The sequence below is a fragment of the Mytilus galloprovincialis genome, chromosome 2, assembly GCF_965363235.1.
Source record: "Mytilus galloprovincialis chromosome 2, xbMytGall1.hap1.1, whole genome shotgun sequence".
In the NCBI taxonomy this organism is placed as follows: domain Eukaryota; kingdom Metazoa; phylum Mollusca; class Bivalvia; order Mytilida; family Mytilidae; genus Mytilus; species Mytilus galloprovincialis.
This window is the reverse complement of record NC_134839.1, coordinates 107370362-107385787: the sequence shown is the minus strand read 5'-3', so window position 1 is coordinate 107385787 and position 15426 is coordinate 107370362. Positions and strand designations below refer to the sequence as shown.

Below are 15426 nucleotides of genomic sequence, written 5' to 3'. Positions count from 1 at the left end.
TAATGTGAGTTTCAATTTCCTTCGTGAAGAAAATAAAACTGTGATTACTAAACAAAACATACAATTCGATTGTCTCTGAGAACGACACATTTTTTATTAGAACAAAACACTTGTCAAAACCAATCAATTGTTAAATATGTTTTTAGAATTCATTGCGAGATACCCATAAACCGTTAGGTGTTGATAGACAACACGAAATATGTCCAATGTGTTGCTAAAATACCCAATATCTGTCGAGTGTTGCTAAAACATGAATCACATTTCAAGTTTTGCTAAAATACCCAATATCTGTCAATATTTATCACTTGTCAAAAGTGATGTTAGGAAATGTGCCAAATGTGTTTTTACAATACTATTCGCCTGTCACCTGCGTTTCTTGAATTACCATCACCTGTTTAGTGTTGCTAGAATACCCCTTACCTATCATGTGTTGTTAGAAAACCAACTACCTGTCAAATTCGTTGCTTGAAAACTCATCACATGTCAATTGTATTAACATCTAATTTTATTAGCTCACCTGTCCCAAAAGGGCCAAGTTAGCTTTTCTTATCACTTGGTGTCCGTCTGTTAACTTTTAAAAAATCTTCTACACTGACACTACTGGGCCAAATGAAACCAAATTTGGCCTAACTCATCCTTAGTGCATCTAGTTTAAAAAATGTATCGAATGGCCCCGCCCATCAACCAAGATAGCCGTCGTTGATAAAAATAGAACATTGGGGTTAAATGAAGTTTTTGGCTTATAGCTCTGAAACTAAAACATTCATAGCAAATCTGACATAGGATAAAAATGATTTCCCGAACACAATCTCTGCCCCGAAACTTTCAGACGCATCTGATAATCTGTTGTTGGGAAAGTGCCCTTTAATTGGTTATTTTAAGGAAATTTTGCAGTTATTGGTTATTATATTGGTTATTATAATATGGGGACGAAGTTCCCAATTACGGTAGAAAAATCATAAATTGTTCTATATAATAAGGATGTTCTTATCACAAGCAGAAAACCCTAGCCGTATTTGGCACAACCTTTTTCAACTTTTGATCCTCAGAGCTGTACAACTTTGTACCCCACCCCTTTTTTGACTTTCGAACTTTTATATCTGGGCGTCACTGGTAATTCTTGTTTGGACGAGGCGCGTTTTTGACGTAATGAATTTTAAACCTGATGCCTTTTGTTATCTGTTGTTCGTGTGTTTCTAATACGTTCTCCTATTTGTTTGTATTGTGGTCCTGTATTATTATGTTGTCATTTTGATGTTATATTTAACAATGCCATCAAAGTGCGAGGTTTGGCATGCCACAATTTTTTGTTACCCCGATTTTGTTTTTTGTCCATAGATTTATGAGTTTTGAACAGCGGTATACTACTGTTGCCTTTATTTATTCAAACTAGATAGAGATAAACTGTAAACGGAAAATCGGTCAGCACAATTAGAGCTACAAATAAGGCAACTTGACCAAAATGGTCAATTGATCTCACAAAGAGTTATTGCCCTTTAAAGTCAACTTTACACACCTTGTCGAATTTTTGTAATTTTTTTACCAAAATCTTCTCCTTTAAAACTATTGGTCTAAATTGAACTTACGTCTCTATACATTGTACCAAGATACGACAAACACCTCAAATATTTCACAATAAGATCAAAATCCGAAGCAAGGTAAATCTCTCAAACGACCTTGTTATTGCAGAAACAGGATAATTTTCATTTTCATGACTATGGAAACTGTTACATTAACCTTTATATCGCAACCGAACACTGTCATAAGACCAGAGGTTTGGCTAGCCATAAACCATATTCAACCCACTTCTTTTGTCTTAAAATGTCCTTATCGAAGTCAGGAATACGACAGATGTTATCAAATAGTCCTTTTTTTATTTGGTATATTAGCGTTTGTTTTTGTTGCACTTCAGTGTTTCTGTCGTTCCTTTGTTTTCCTCTTATAAGTAATGTGTTTCCCTCTGTTTTAGTTTGTAACCCGGGTTTGTCTTCTCTCAATCGATTTATTACTTTTGAACAACGGTGTGCTACTGTTGCCTTAATTTACCTCGATAACAAAAATATTGATGTCCACGTAGACAAAATCCGGAATAAAATTGTATGTGTGTTTAAAAGAAAGGTAAAAGAAACTAACTGCAAATGTCATAGCAAGAAATGAAAAAAATATTAAAATACAAACAGGACACAAAATACATCGAAAGACGGGGCAAATTACTGTTTGATACAGAATATTAAATCGACAACTCAATGATTTTCCATCGGAAAATGCCTGTACTAAGTCAGGCATATCACAGTTGCTTTCGTCGCTTCGTTGATTGATGTAGTCGAACATTTGATTTACTTAGTTTTTATTTACTTATATTTGGTCATATAGCTATTCAATTTTTGAATATTTGGCTTTTAGGGTTCCTGATAAATGTAAATCCAGAAAAGCGCTTCGAACGAATGAAATTTACATAATGTGTTGTTTTCTTTTTGTTTACAATAGGAGATAACTAGTCCAACTTTGTATAACGAACATCAAATTAATATCTTGTTTTAGAAAGGGATGACTTAGATTGTGTAGTTTAACAAACATTAAATACTAGTATTCCTGATACCCACATCATTATAAATGCTTACTTTTGTTTCCAGCTACAAGCAATCTGCATCCCGATGAAAACTAATAGTGCTCATCGTCTTGCCTATCTGTTTCTTTGTTCACACTAGACATGCTATGTACATACGCTTTACAGGAAGAATGAAAAGATATGTTCCAATGGTCGTAAACACAATTCCGTGTTTTCTTTGTTTGTGACATCCAATTATGAGACTAACTACCATATTTGTATTTGCATAAATGACAAAATGAGTACTTTATGTTAAGTAGGAAACGCTAGCCCTAATAAAGAATTTATTCCAACCCCGATTTTTTGTTTGGTCCGTGTTCCGCAGTATTGGTTGTTTTATTTAGTGTTGTGTGTAATTTTGCATTTGTACCCTGTTTTAGTTTCTTTACCATGACTTTGTCAAATATTTTTCGCCTGGTAAGTTGTTAATGTTCCATTGGTATCTTCCGCCGTTCTAATTATCAGTTTGCTAGCATGCTATCTATTGTGGTAAGAAATACAACAAACCTGTACATTGTTCTTTCAAACACACAAAAAGACTAATAATACTTGCTCACAAACACAACTAAAGACGAAGGTTATAGGTCAATGAGATCGTGGCAAAAACAACGACACAAGTAATACAAAACATACAGATATATGTATATACATATACTTATAAAAAATAATGGTATAATTGTACCCAATGATAAAACTTGTACATTGTACTTCTATATTTATCATTTAATTTGAAGAATTGCCAAAGCCGTGTGATATGACTTTTGTTATTAACTGCTTCCGGTTATCATCGCATGCTTTTCTGTAACGTTATCAAATGACATTTCGACGTCATTCGACAAATTCCGGAAAATATACTTCACTGGTACGTTTCTTTGAGTAAAACATAACAAAGTTGGATAAAAAAAATTATTAGAAATCAAGAAAATATTTTATTAAAAAAATGCAAAACAAATTAACATTTTTTCAAAGTTTTAAAAACAGTTTTTGTCTGTATTTCTCCTGTTGAAGTATATGGTAAAAAGAACATAACATGTAATTTTTCATATCAGACCCCTTATCAACCCATGGTCAAAATCATACCTCGTTATTGTCGGCTCTCGGGCTGATAACATGACCTAGGGCTGATAAGGGATCTGATATGAATAATGCCATGTTATAATCTATATACATGTATACATAATGCAGTAAACAATTTTTTGTCACTTTGTGTTTTATAATATATCAATTTCTTCCGTGTAGATATCAGATAATTTCTTTTTCAGATTTGGTGTGTTGTGCTTCACGTTGTTACACAATATTGTGTTGTGAGTAATTTTGCCTGGATGTTCTGTGAAGGTGTTTATCTTCACACTATAATGGTGAAAACGTTTATTACGGGTAAATGGCTGATTATTGTGTGCACCGTTATAGGCTGGGGTAAGTTTTTCAATGGTACCTCTGCAATCTTAAATGACATGATATACAATGAATATTTAGATAATTATTGAAATAATTTTCGTACTTCATGAATTTGTGTTAAGTACAGACTAAGGCCTACAATGGGTTGTGTATACGTCTTTGATGGTTAGAATTCATATTGATTGATTTGGTCTGGAAGAGAGAAACAAAACGCAAAAACAAGGTCTCATCATTAAGTATACAATACGTTTGCATGAACAGTTATGTCTATTCAAAATCTATTTATTTTACTTAAAATCAATTGCATCTTTGAGCTGCTATTTTTTTTTTAAATAAATATAGTTTGGTACCACAATTCATCTTGTTCAAAAATATATAGTTTGCAAAACTATATAAATATATAGCAACGTCTTAATTTATGCAGGGGGAGATACAATAATTTCATAAAGAACTATTTGTTTTCAGACTTGTGTTCTTTAAAAAGGCGGGCGTGTAGGAGCAATTTGTTTCATTATAGAAACAAACTGTTACACATTCGTCAACTGTTTTCAATACTTTTCAATAAAACTTGCTATAGAGTTTTAATTCTGAAAAGCTATATATTTGAACACGTCATTATCATATTTGTAAATGAAAGTTTATGGTTTCACATTGGTCGAAAAACTATTAAAGCATAATAGATGTTTGCTTCTGTTATTTGTATATAGTAAAACTCATGCATCTAATATTTTGTTTTAAGCGTGATAGATAACTTTACGTAGTTTTGAATTCATTGCTGATTTTATCGATTACGCCAAAAAAGTGATCATATATCACAAGTCAAATTGTATTTAACACTTTTTTAAAATGAACTTTAAATTTGACAAAGTATCTTTAGCGTGTTACATATAGATCTGCTTCATTAAGATGTAATTTTCAGTTTTAATTCTGTATTTTTGGCCGTGAAATGTGCATTAAATGCATTTAGGGTTAATTCCTACTATAATCAATTGTGTTAACTTGACACATCCGTGATCTGATGATCTGCAGGGAAATCTAGGTTCAGGACTTATATACTTGAAATTAATATCTTTCTTTTTAATGTGCTTCTTGCTAATAGATAATTATAGAATACAATTTCCTTAATAGGTCGAAGCTTATTTGTCACATGTTTCCACGTTATAACATAAAGGTTAAACGCACATTGAATTTGAGAAACATATATTTACTGAGGTCAAGTTGACCCAAAAACATCATCTGTTATGTATAACATATTATACGAATATTTTTCTTTAAAAATGACATTTTTGTTATCAATTTGTACAGTATCTCATATCGCTGTATGAAATATTTCTACTCGTTACACGTCATTTGGAGATATATCTTTTCGAGCAAAAAAAATCCTCATGTGACGTCAAAATGATGTGAGTAGCAAAGCAAAATGGTTATATGGTTCTTTTTAAATTAAGACGAATATCATTTTTCAGAAACTGAACTTTTCATATTATTTCATTTGTGCATACATCAATAAAAATCAACTTGACAAGAACACAATTGAAAGCGTCACTCCCATTTTGTACGTTTGGTGACAGCCTTTTATCGACTAACCCTTTTAGATGTGTATCTACTGTTTTTACAGTTCGTATTTACAAGTCATTTATTTTCAATAATATTTCTTTCCCCAAAGGATAAGTCTCTTTTAAGAGTGTGCGATATCTGTATTAAAACAAAACCCAATCAATTTCTTTCAATTTACAAAATATATCTTTTCAGTGTGTCCGTTTGTGCTAGTTGGAGTTTATACAGCAGTGAGAGCCTCAAGCAAAGATGATAATATACTGTAGGTATATGCGTTATGTCTTTTTAGCTATTTCGCTTTTCTTGGAAGAAAGTAGGCAAACACATACAATAACAACACTACATTACATCTGTTGCATTACTACAGACTTTAAAGTCTGCTCGTGCAAACGTAAAAATGATTTTTTAAAGTTATTGCGCCATTTTTATCATGTGAGGTTCTCATGGTTATTTTGCAACTGAGGTGACTTCATCATTTCTATATTTTCCACAACAATTAACCCAAGCCAAATATAATTAATCTGCAAGACTACTAATGATTTGTTACCTTATTTTACGGCTTTACTGGTCGAATAGTTGTTAGTTAGATGTATATCTTTTCTCATCGAGACTGCGACTCCTTCGACCAAAAGTTGCATTAAGCGATTTTGCTATGTGTAGGTGAGTTTATTATTTTAAAATTCATCTGTAATTGATTTAGGAAGCCATGATTTCGATGAACAAAAAACAAAAAAATTGAAAGGAGTTTGATTTTTTAATTTATTAAATTTATTGTTATTTCAAAATGCTGCATTTATATAGTACATACAAATTACAAGTTGAAAGCCTTGGATACTGTATCCATGCATTTCACACATTGAGGTATCGTCATCAGTAACGACCAGTTTAAATCAATGTTCTCCTAACTCCAGATTTTTTGTTAAAGTATTAAGTAATGTAAAAAAATCTCTATACCGTAGTGCTTTCTATAAATAGATCCTTAGTTTGATACAGACCTAGATAAACGCCGTTTACATTGGAAAAAAATGATCATAAACACAGACCTTAATTGCTATAACAATTAAGGATCGATTGTTGTTCTTCTTTCAGCTGTTGGCATCAAGAAAGTACATTACAGTGGATAATGTATGCTCCAGTTGTAGCCTCTATTTTTGTAAGTATTTATTTACAAAGCATATGAGGTCTCAACCCAATTTGATACGTCATTGCTGGAATCATGTATTTCATCGGAAAAGATCTTCAATTTTGTACGCCTTTATGAGTCATTTACCAGATAGAAGGCGCGCATGTATCCCTGCTCTATTAAAAGTTTCCAGCACGTTCATAATCGTCATTCTGTAGGGTAGTAAAGAAATAATTTATGTTCCGTAAGTTAGGGTTAAATTATTATCCTGGTACCTTTGATATTTTTTTAGTAATATAATAATTAATTGCCGTAAGACTGAGGGAGGATGACCATCTTATAAGATTTTAATTTCCGATATATTTTGTGCAATATAAAATCAATCTTTTTCACCCGTTTGCTCAAAATGTGTTGCAAATGACAATGCATACATTTCTGTCACGTGATAATGGAAGTCACATGACAAATTCGTCTGAAAACCGTATCCCGTAACTGGCCTATTGAAACTATACTCATACTACCGACAACGTCAGCTAAGGTTTAATCCACACACAATAAATGTTGGTCAAGATTTTATCAATATAAGAGATGAAGTCAGAACATTATAGCTATAATGTCATCCTTAAGTCTACATTCACTGTTATTATTATCAAAATACGAATGTGTAGTAAGATTACCAAATGGATGATAAGCCTCAAATCCATACAAAATAGAGTTAATTTAACCTTAGTTTTGATCCACACTGCCTTCAATATTGATCAATGTTTTCTAACCAAGTTTTGTAAAGATGTTATTACACCAACTTAACGTAAGTAACCTGAAGCCAGAACAACCTTTTTTTTATTTTCTGTACCGAGGTTGACCTCTTAATATCTACGTCGCAAATATATGATTAGTTATTTGCTTCAATGTGATCATAACATTTTGATTGATATTTTGCTATTTACAGTTGAATTTGATTTTTCTGTGCAATATAGTGAGATTGTTGATAACAAAATTACGACAGATACCAGAAGCAGGACAGACAAGGTAGATACAATAATAAACAGACAAAAACTATCTCTTTCCTTTTTTTTTTTAACTTAAAATCAAATAACGTACTTTTTATATCCTATGAGTGAAACAATTACCCGTCTATTTCACAAAACATCAACAACACCGTTAACATTACAGAACTATTAAAATAAGTATGCATTTTAGTTTTCATTTAATGCAACTGTAGGTGAATTATTTCGACCATTATCTCAGTCAGTTTTTTAAATGCACATTCAAGATCAATTTGCTTGGTTATTATTTCATGTTATGCATTTTCTTTATGACAAGATAAAAGTGAACGTTTCATAGATAAATAATTTAAGTATTTATCGAAGTTTTTATACTTAACAGAAAAGCCACAAGAGCAACATTGATACTTATTCCATTGCTTGGTATACAGTACTTAATGTTCCCAATTAAACCAGCCGAAGGATCTAATTGGGAAGAGGTTTACTTAATAGTTGTAGCACTTCATTTATCATTACAGGTAAATTATTCCTCGCCTAATTATGTGACATGTTGCGTATAGGGGAAGCAACTTTGTTATTTTACCGCACTCGTAATTGTCTGAAAATGTCATTTGACCGATTGTTTTGCACTTTACGGATTCCTCTTTGCTGATCCCATTCAACTTTGTCAGATTAGAAATTCAGTATTGACAGCAGATCTTTAATAGTGTTTTGTGATCCAGTCGCTATTGTCTAGACTGGATAGGGCTTTAAAGTTTAATAATTATTATTCCTGCTTGTTAAGGAAAGTACCAACCAACAACGTACTTTATATAGAACAAACGTATAGTAGTTATCCTTGGTCTGAAATTTGATTTTATGGAAATAGGAGTAAGCTGATTATCCCTTTAGTTAAAACTAAAGAGTATGTGGCAACCTTTTAATATTTTAATAATGTGTTATCAAATTAATTATAATACCCGAAGTAACTTATAAATTATAAAAAGGAAGATTTGGTGTAATTGCCGATCAATCAACTCTCCACCAGAGATCTAATTACAAAGAAGTGAACATTTATAGGTCAACGTACGGTATTCAACAATGAGCATAACGCATACTGAATAGTCTCTATTAAAAGAACCTGAAATAACAAATACTAGTAACAAATGTAAAACAATTCAAACATTGAAAACTATCGGTTTGGTTTATGTATAAAATAATAAACGAAAATCAAATATGATATACAGCAACGAACGACATGTTTAAACAGATCATACAATGTTGGTGAAGCTAAGAAGTACAGTGAAAATCACTTCTAACCTCTAAAAAGAACTGTCAGAAAAATCTGCCATAGAACTGTTCTACACTGTCATAGAACAGTTCTGCCTAAAACAGTTATACCCTTCAGCTGTTCTAAGTAGAACTGTCAGAATCCGTTCAGGGTAGAACTGACCAAACCAGTTTTAGGTAGAACTGTCAGAATCAGTTCTAGGAAAAAACTGTCTAAAACTGTTCTAGATAGAACTGTCAAAATCTGTTCTAGTCGTAGAACTTTCAGCAGAACTGGCCAAATCAGTTTTAACCGTAGAACTGTCTGCGGAACTGACTAAATCAGTCATAATCGTAGAACTGTCAGCAGAACTGTCTTAAACTGTTCTAGCCGAAGATCGGACAAAACCTGTCAGGATTGTAGAACAGTTCTTAATGACGTCACTGCAGTTAGGGCATCTCACTGGTCACCATTCAGTGTAATAATTATCGTATTTTTATATACATCATAATATATTTTTTTTACTTATTTACACACAGTTCTTAAAACTGTTCTGTGTATAAAATCAGTTCTTGTCGTAGAACTGATCTATTCGTAGAACTGTTCTAGCTGTAGAATTGTCTGAAGCTCTTCTTGGGTAGGACTATCGAGGATCAGTTCTATAAAAAACTGACCACATTATTTATGTATGTGCCTGTCCCAAATCAGTAGCCTGTAATTCAGTGGTTGTCGTTTGTTTACGTGTTACATATTAGTTTTTCTTTCATTTTTTTATATAAAGAAGGTCGTTAGTTTTCTCGTTTGAATTGTTTTACATTGTCATATCGGGTCCTTTTATAGCTGACTATGCGATATGGGCTTTGCTCTTTGTTGAAGGCCATACGGTGACCTATAGTTGTTAATGTCTGTGTTATTTTGGTCTGTTGTGGACAGTTGTCTCATTGGCAATCGTACCACATCTTTTTTTTATATACAAATCAGTTCTAGGTTAGAACTGTTCTAGTCAGGATGACAGATCTACATAGAATCTAGAACAGTTTTCTTGACAGATTCTAACAGATTTGATGAGAAGTTTGAAGTCATCTCAACTGTATGTTTTGCAAGGCATATCTTGTTCTGTTTATTTTTACTTTATTTGGTTCCGTGCAGATTGAATGATCGAGTCAAGCCCTTACCAAATTATTTTTACAGTTTAATCTTATGTTGTACTGTTATACTGCTATCCCAGGTTAGTGTCGGGATGATCGCGCTTAATCTTGTTAATTTTAACCCCTATACATTCTTTATGTACATGTCCCAAAACAGAAGCCTGAGATTCAGTTGTCCTTAATAAATGGCTGTCATCTGCTTTTCGGATACTAATTTAGCATAAACTGGACCGGTGTTCTTGTTTTAATTGTTTCCTATTTTGTCATGTTGGAGCCTTCTAAAGCGTAATACGTTATTGGATGGCTGAGATCCACGTATTTGATCTCTGATCAAATTTGAAATCATACTACACCTCCTTTTTTGTAGAGCTATATTACGGTTCTTCAACTTTAAACAATACTGTGAGACAACCCATAACTTCGACAACAGACAACTTGTTTGTTCAATTGTCAAGCCATGTTAATATACTCTTGAAGACAAGTTCGATTCCTGTAAACAACAGAATACAATTGTAAACAAAATTGCGTTGGTTCTCTTTTAATGGAAAAAACAGACCTACTATAGACAAACGAAAATGTCGTGAAAGAAATATATTTTGTAAAGTGTTATCGTAACGTCACCTATGGAATGTATTAATATGTGGAAGTAAAACCGACAACGCAAGTGTTCCGAAAGGGTCAGCAAACCATATTTTAGATATTTGTTCATACAGTGTAATTTTTACAACAAAATCAGACAGACTTATTTGAACGATGATACGATTTTAAACATTTTTTTCTTAGAATAAGGCTACACATAACTACAATGTAACAAATTTGTGAGAAGAAGCAAAACGTTCATAATATGTACCTACATCTATTTTGTCTACGTACTTGATGTCATAAGCATGTACATTAGTTTAATTGTTTGGTCACTGTTGAAATGTTACTTTTGTGTGTCCAAGAAGATGGAAAAATGATTTTTAGTAATGATTGTCGGTAACGTAGAGGACTCGAAATGGTTGTCTTAGGATTTTCCTCGCAGACATATTTTTATTGCATCTATAAATTATTAAACAAACATTATGAGAAACATTGTTTGATTGGTCATAATTGAGGTCTATCTGATGACCACTAAATTGATGTATGTCTGACAATTTGAAGACGGATCATTCAAACAGGGAACCGGACATTTAAGTTTTCTGTCCTTAATTTTGACATATAGAATTATTCTACAAAAACGGTTTCTAAAGGTCATAAAAAAGTAACAAATTACATTTCAATCAGCAAAACTTTAAGTAATCAACGTTAGTAAAAGACTTAATCCCAAATGAGCCCCATGATGAAGCTTTCACAAAATAATTAACCTTGCTCTAACTTAACTAATGCATAGAAAGTGTTTCCACTTTACGATCTATCTTCTTGAACAGTAATTGATGAAGTAGCTACTTGTTTGTCATTAGGAGGTGCTTCCTTCCCAATTCGATGTTTGTTCATTTCTTTTTCGTTTTATTGATACGAAGAGACGAATTTTTATATAATTGATACTTGAAAGGAAATAATCATTCTTTAGAGTCCCATTTTCCGAGTTGTATTACGCTTTATGCTGTTAAAATTGAATACATGTTCCATTAACCTTCAAACGACAGCAGTAAATGTGATATTTTAGTTTTTAGATTTTTAACAGACGTATTTATGCTTTGAGTAAAAAGGATGCATATCATAAAACAGCTTCATTTGTAAAACATTATATAACTATTAAATCATTGTTTTATATTTCAGGGGGCGTTTGTTTCTATCATATTTTGCTTCTGCAATGGAGAGGTAAATAATTCATCTTTATATTGTATAGAGACAATAATAATTAAAACCTACTTTGAACTGCTTTTTATTTCTAACTGCTACTAAACGTCTCCCAAAACGAGTATTGTGATTATGTTAGTGAGATACTAGAACCTATTCTGTAACTATTTGATAAATTTTCTTCAAGACAATCTAACTAAAAGACTGAATGAGATAACTGTTAGACATGCACAAGGCATATATTTTTGTTAATTTTGTCGTCTGAATGGGGAAAATATATATACTTTTCCTGATCAATCATGATGAGTAATCGAGTTATTTGAGATATATATATTGTAATGATTGAAATAATTCACTTTGATTATTGTTTATATTATATCAAAACGCACTGCATAAGTTATCACTTGATCTCTCTTTAATATAATTCAGATACAAACACATTTTAAGTTTAATTAGTTATCAAAAATACCATGCTTATAATTTGATATACCGGATACGCATTTCATTTACACAATACTCATCAGTGACACTTATATCAAAATATTTAGAAAGTCAATCAAGTACAAAGCTGAAGAGCATTGATGACCTGAAATTCCAAAACACAAACCTTGTGCCAAATACCGCTTAGGAAATCTGTTTCCCTCCCCAATATGCACACGCCTGTTTATAATAAGATAAATAGTTAGTGTTTGACTTTATATGCCATCTTAGTGATTGTTTTTAATTTTTTTGCTGTTTATTTGGTGTTTATTAGTTAATTACATGTATAAAGTAGTTTCTGTGTAATATATTCGCAACTTTTATTTATACTCGAAGCGACTTGATAAGAACTGACACATGTTGAAAAATATCTGTTTGGCATGGGTTATTGTCACAGGCACTTGTCTCAGAAATATTTTTCCCTATATACCTTAATATAAAATATTAAGGTATATTTAGGAACAAAATTTTCTGAGACAAGTGCCTGTGGTTATTGTGTCATTAGTGTATACCCTATCATTTATTGGCGGAGGATGTACAATTTTAACAAACAGATAAATCATTCATTTTCGCTCTGAGGTAAAGGACATCACGTAAAAATAAAACAATATCTGAAATGTCTTGTGAATCATTGCCGGTCTTTTAATCTAACGATGAACTAGCATAACCAATACATTGTTCGTAAATTTCTCTGTGGATATCATACGGGTAATTCTACTAAGAATACATAACCACATTGGCCAGAGATATAAGGGGCGGGTTGAGATCACACAAACATAGTTAAGCCAGTCGCATTTTTATGCCTACTCTTAGTAAGGAACCTCTAGCATTTGTTATTCTTGTGTCTATTTGTTTTAAAATTTTGGTTCATTTGTTTCGAGTTAAGTATGGTGTCTATTTTGTTGAACTAGTATGAACAATTGCTTATGGACCAGTAACATGACATAAAAAAGAAGATATGGTATGATTGTGAAAAAGATAACTCTCCACAATAGACCAAAATAACACAGAAATGAACAACTATAGGTCATCGTATGGCCTTTAACAATGAACAAAGCCTAAACCGCATAGTCAGCTATAAAAGGCTATGAAATACCAATGTAAAATAATTCGAACGAGAACATTAACGGCCTAATTTATGTAATTAGATTTAACGAAAAACAAATATATAACAAAGGAACAAACGACAACCACTGAATTACAGGCTCCTTACTTGGGACAAGCACATTTATAGAGAATGTGGCGGGATTAAACATATGTATATGTGGTGTAACAGTACTACATCAGAACGATAAAAAGCAGTTGAAAAAGGCTTAACTCATCAGATGGATAAAATACAATACATTCAGACAATATCTAAATCGATTAAAGGATAAGAAAATATTTATTTATACATTTCCCCCTAAAGCATTGCTTGATGCTTGGTGCTTGTTTGACGTTTTGTTGACGTATGGTTCATGCTTACTCAAGAGTTAATTAATGGTTAAATCAATAGGTATGTTCGGCAAAATGGGTCAACTTTGAAAATAGCAGGAGTTTCGTCTAGCAACATTCTACCTACTGTTCCCTCAAAGAATTGTTGCATATGTTTTTTTTTTTAGTGTAATGAATTATTGACACATTCGCTAAAGGACGCTTCGAATTTTATATCACACTTCAAACACTAAATAAAAGCCTTTTGTGGTGATGCGACGTAGAACAATCATTAATCAATCAATCCAACACCACGTGGTTTTGTATTTGAGCACCGCTAGACAGACACACCTTTTTGTCATGCACTTAACTACCGAGGGTATACCAAAGGGCCATATTTGTAAACATAAGGGAAACCTTGACATTCTTTCATTTAATAACAAGATACACTGCAGGGAAGAAGTATATGCACTTTCGAGAAAACGTAATAAATGTTTCGCGAACAAGTTAAGTGTTACAAAATTTACTGAAATGTAAGTTGACCAACATGGTGGCGCATAATGTCATTTAAAACCCTACAGTAATAACATGACAACGTATACTTATTTACATATTTACATTAATGCTACATGCATGTACACTGATTATCTTTGACGGAACATACGTATTATAAGATAAGTTGTTTGACTTATATATCGTGTTATCTTTTAGGTAATAACAGTTATAAAGCGTAAATGGGCTCTTCACAGGGAAAGTACCTTTACAAGTAAAGGCCGTTACAGAGCGCCTTCAACCATAGGCACGACAACTTACACCCTAGTGGATCACATGTCCGGTGTTGCTACATCGGTCACGTGATCAGAAGTCAAATGAGACAATAAAGACAGTGTTTCAAAGATATCATTGCATAAAAGTAATCAGTGAACTGTAAGTAAAAAGAATGTGCTACCGATTTTGTGAATGACCGTGTTTCATTAAGTGCAGTAAATAATCTTTAGATCAACGAATGACTACTGAAAACCTAAAGAAGAAGAAGAAGAATATGTTGAGCTATGAACAACATAATTATAAAAAGGTCAGCCCCATCTAAAATGGCGACTTTGTTGTGGATAGAACTGATTTGTAATGTATAAAGAATTCTATCTAATTGCAAAATATATTTCCGAATTATCTGTTTCATGTGATAAACAATATTCAAAGATAATTACAGAATATATGACTTTGATATGTAATATGTACTCACGGTGTTGTTTGTTTCAGAAATATTATAGCAAAACATTATCAAATTATTAAGTTATTTTTCCTCATCTGTCTTTCTGTGTAATGCTTACATATTGAAATTGCTATTAACTGTATTGTATCTTCTTTGAAACAAATCCCCGAATAAAGTTATTTTTAAAGACTTGATCAATATTTTTGTCTTTAGTGCCGTGTGGAGGCAGTAGAGTGCCTCCCCGAGCTTCAAGTTTATGCTCTTATAATATACTAGATTATGGAGTGTGTGTCCGAGCGATAACTGCTCTAGTTCATTACTTTATGTATATTTATCAAAAAGTAGTATTTCAATATTCAGCCCCATTCTACTATTTAGTCAGCCATCAGTCCTACCCTGATTTACCCTATCATTTTCGGGTAATTAATACTGATAGCGTTTGACATTTTTA

General features: G+C 32.3%; 1 protein-coding gene across 5 annotated transcripts in view; it reads left to right on the top strand.

Annotated features, from left to right (window-relative positions):
* Nucleotides 1-15164, top strand: part of LOC143065299 (calcitonin receptor-like) — an 84814-nt gene extending 69650 nt beyond the window's left edge. For 4 of the 5 annotated variants that reach the window (XM_076238800.1, XM_076238799.1, XM_076238798.1 and 1 more), the window contains 7 exons: nt 3871-4024; nt 5759-5825; nt 6653-6716; nt 7636-7715; nt 8073-8208; nt 11849-11890; nt 14474-15164. In XM_076238800.1, coding sequence (XP_076094915.1) covers nt 3871-4024; nt 5759-5825; nt 6653-6716; nt 7636-7715; nt 8073-8208; nt 11849-11890; nt 14474-14620 — 690 coding nt within the window. In that variant the 3' untranslated portion in view covers nt 14621-15164. The remainder of the gene's footprint in view (nt 1-3870; nt 4025-5758; nt 5826-6652; nt 6717-7635; nt 7716-8072; nt 8209-11848; nt 11891-14473) is intronic. The other variant, XM_076238802.1, reaches the window with a different exon arrangement.
* The last annotated feature ends 262 nt before the right edge of the window (nt 15165-15426 follow it).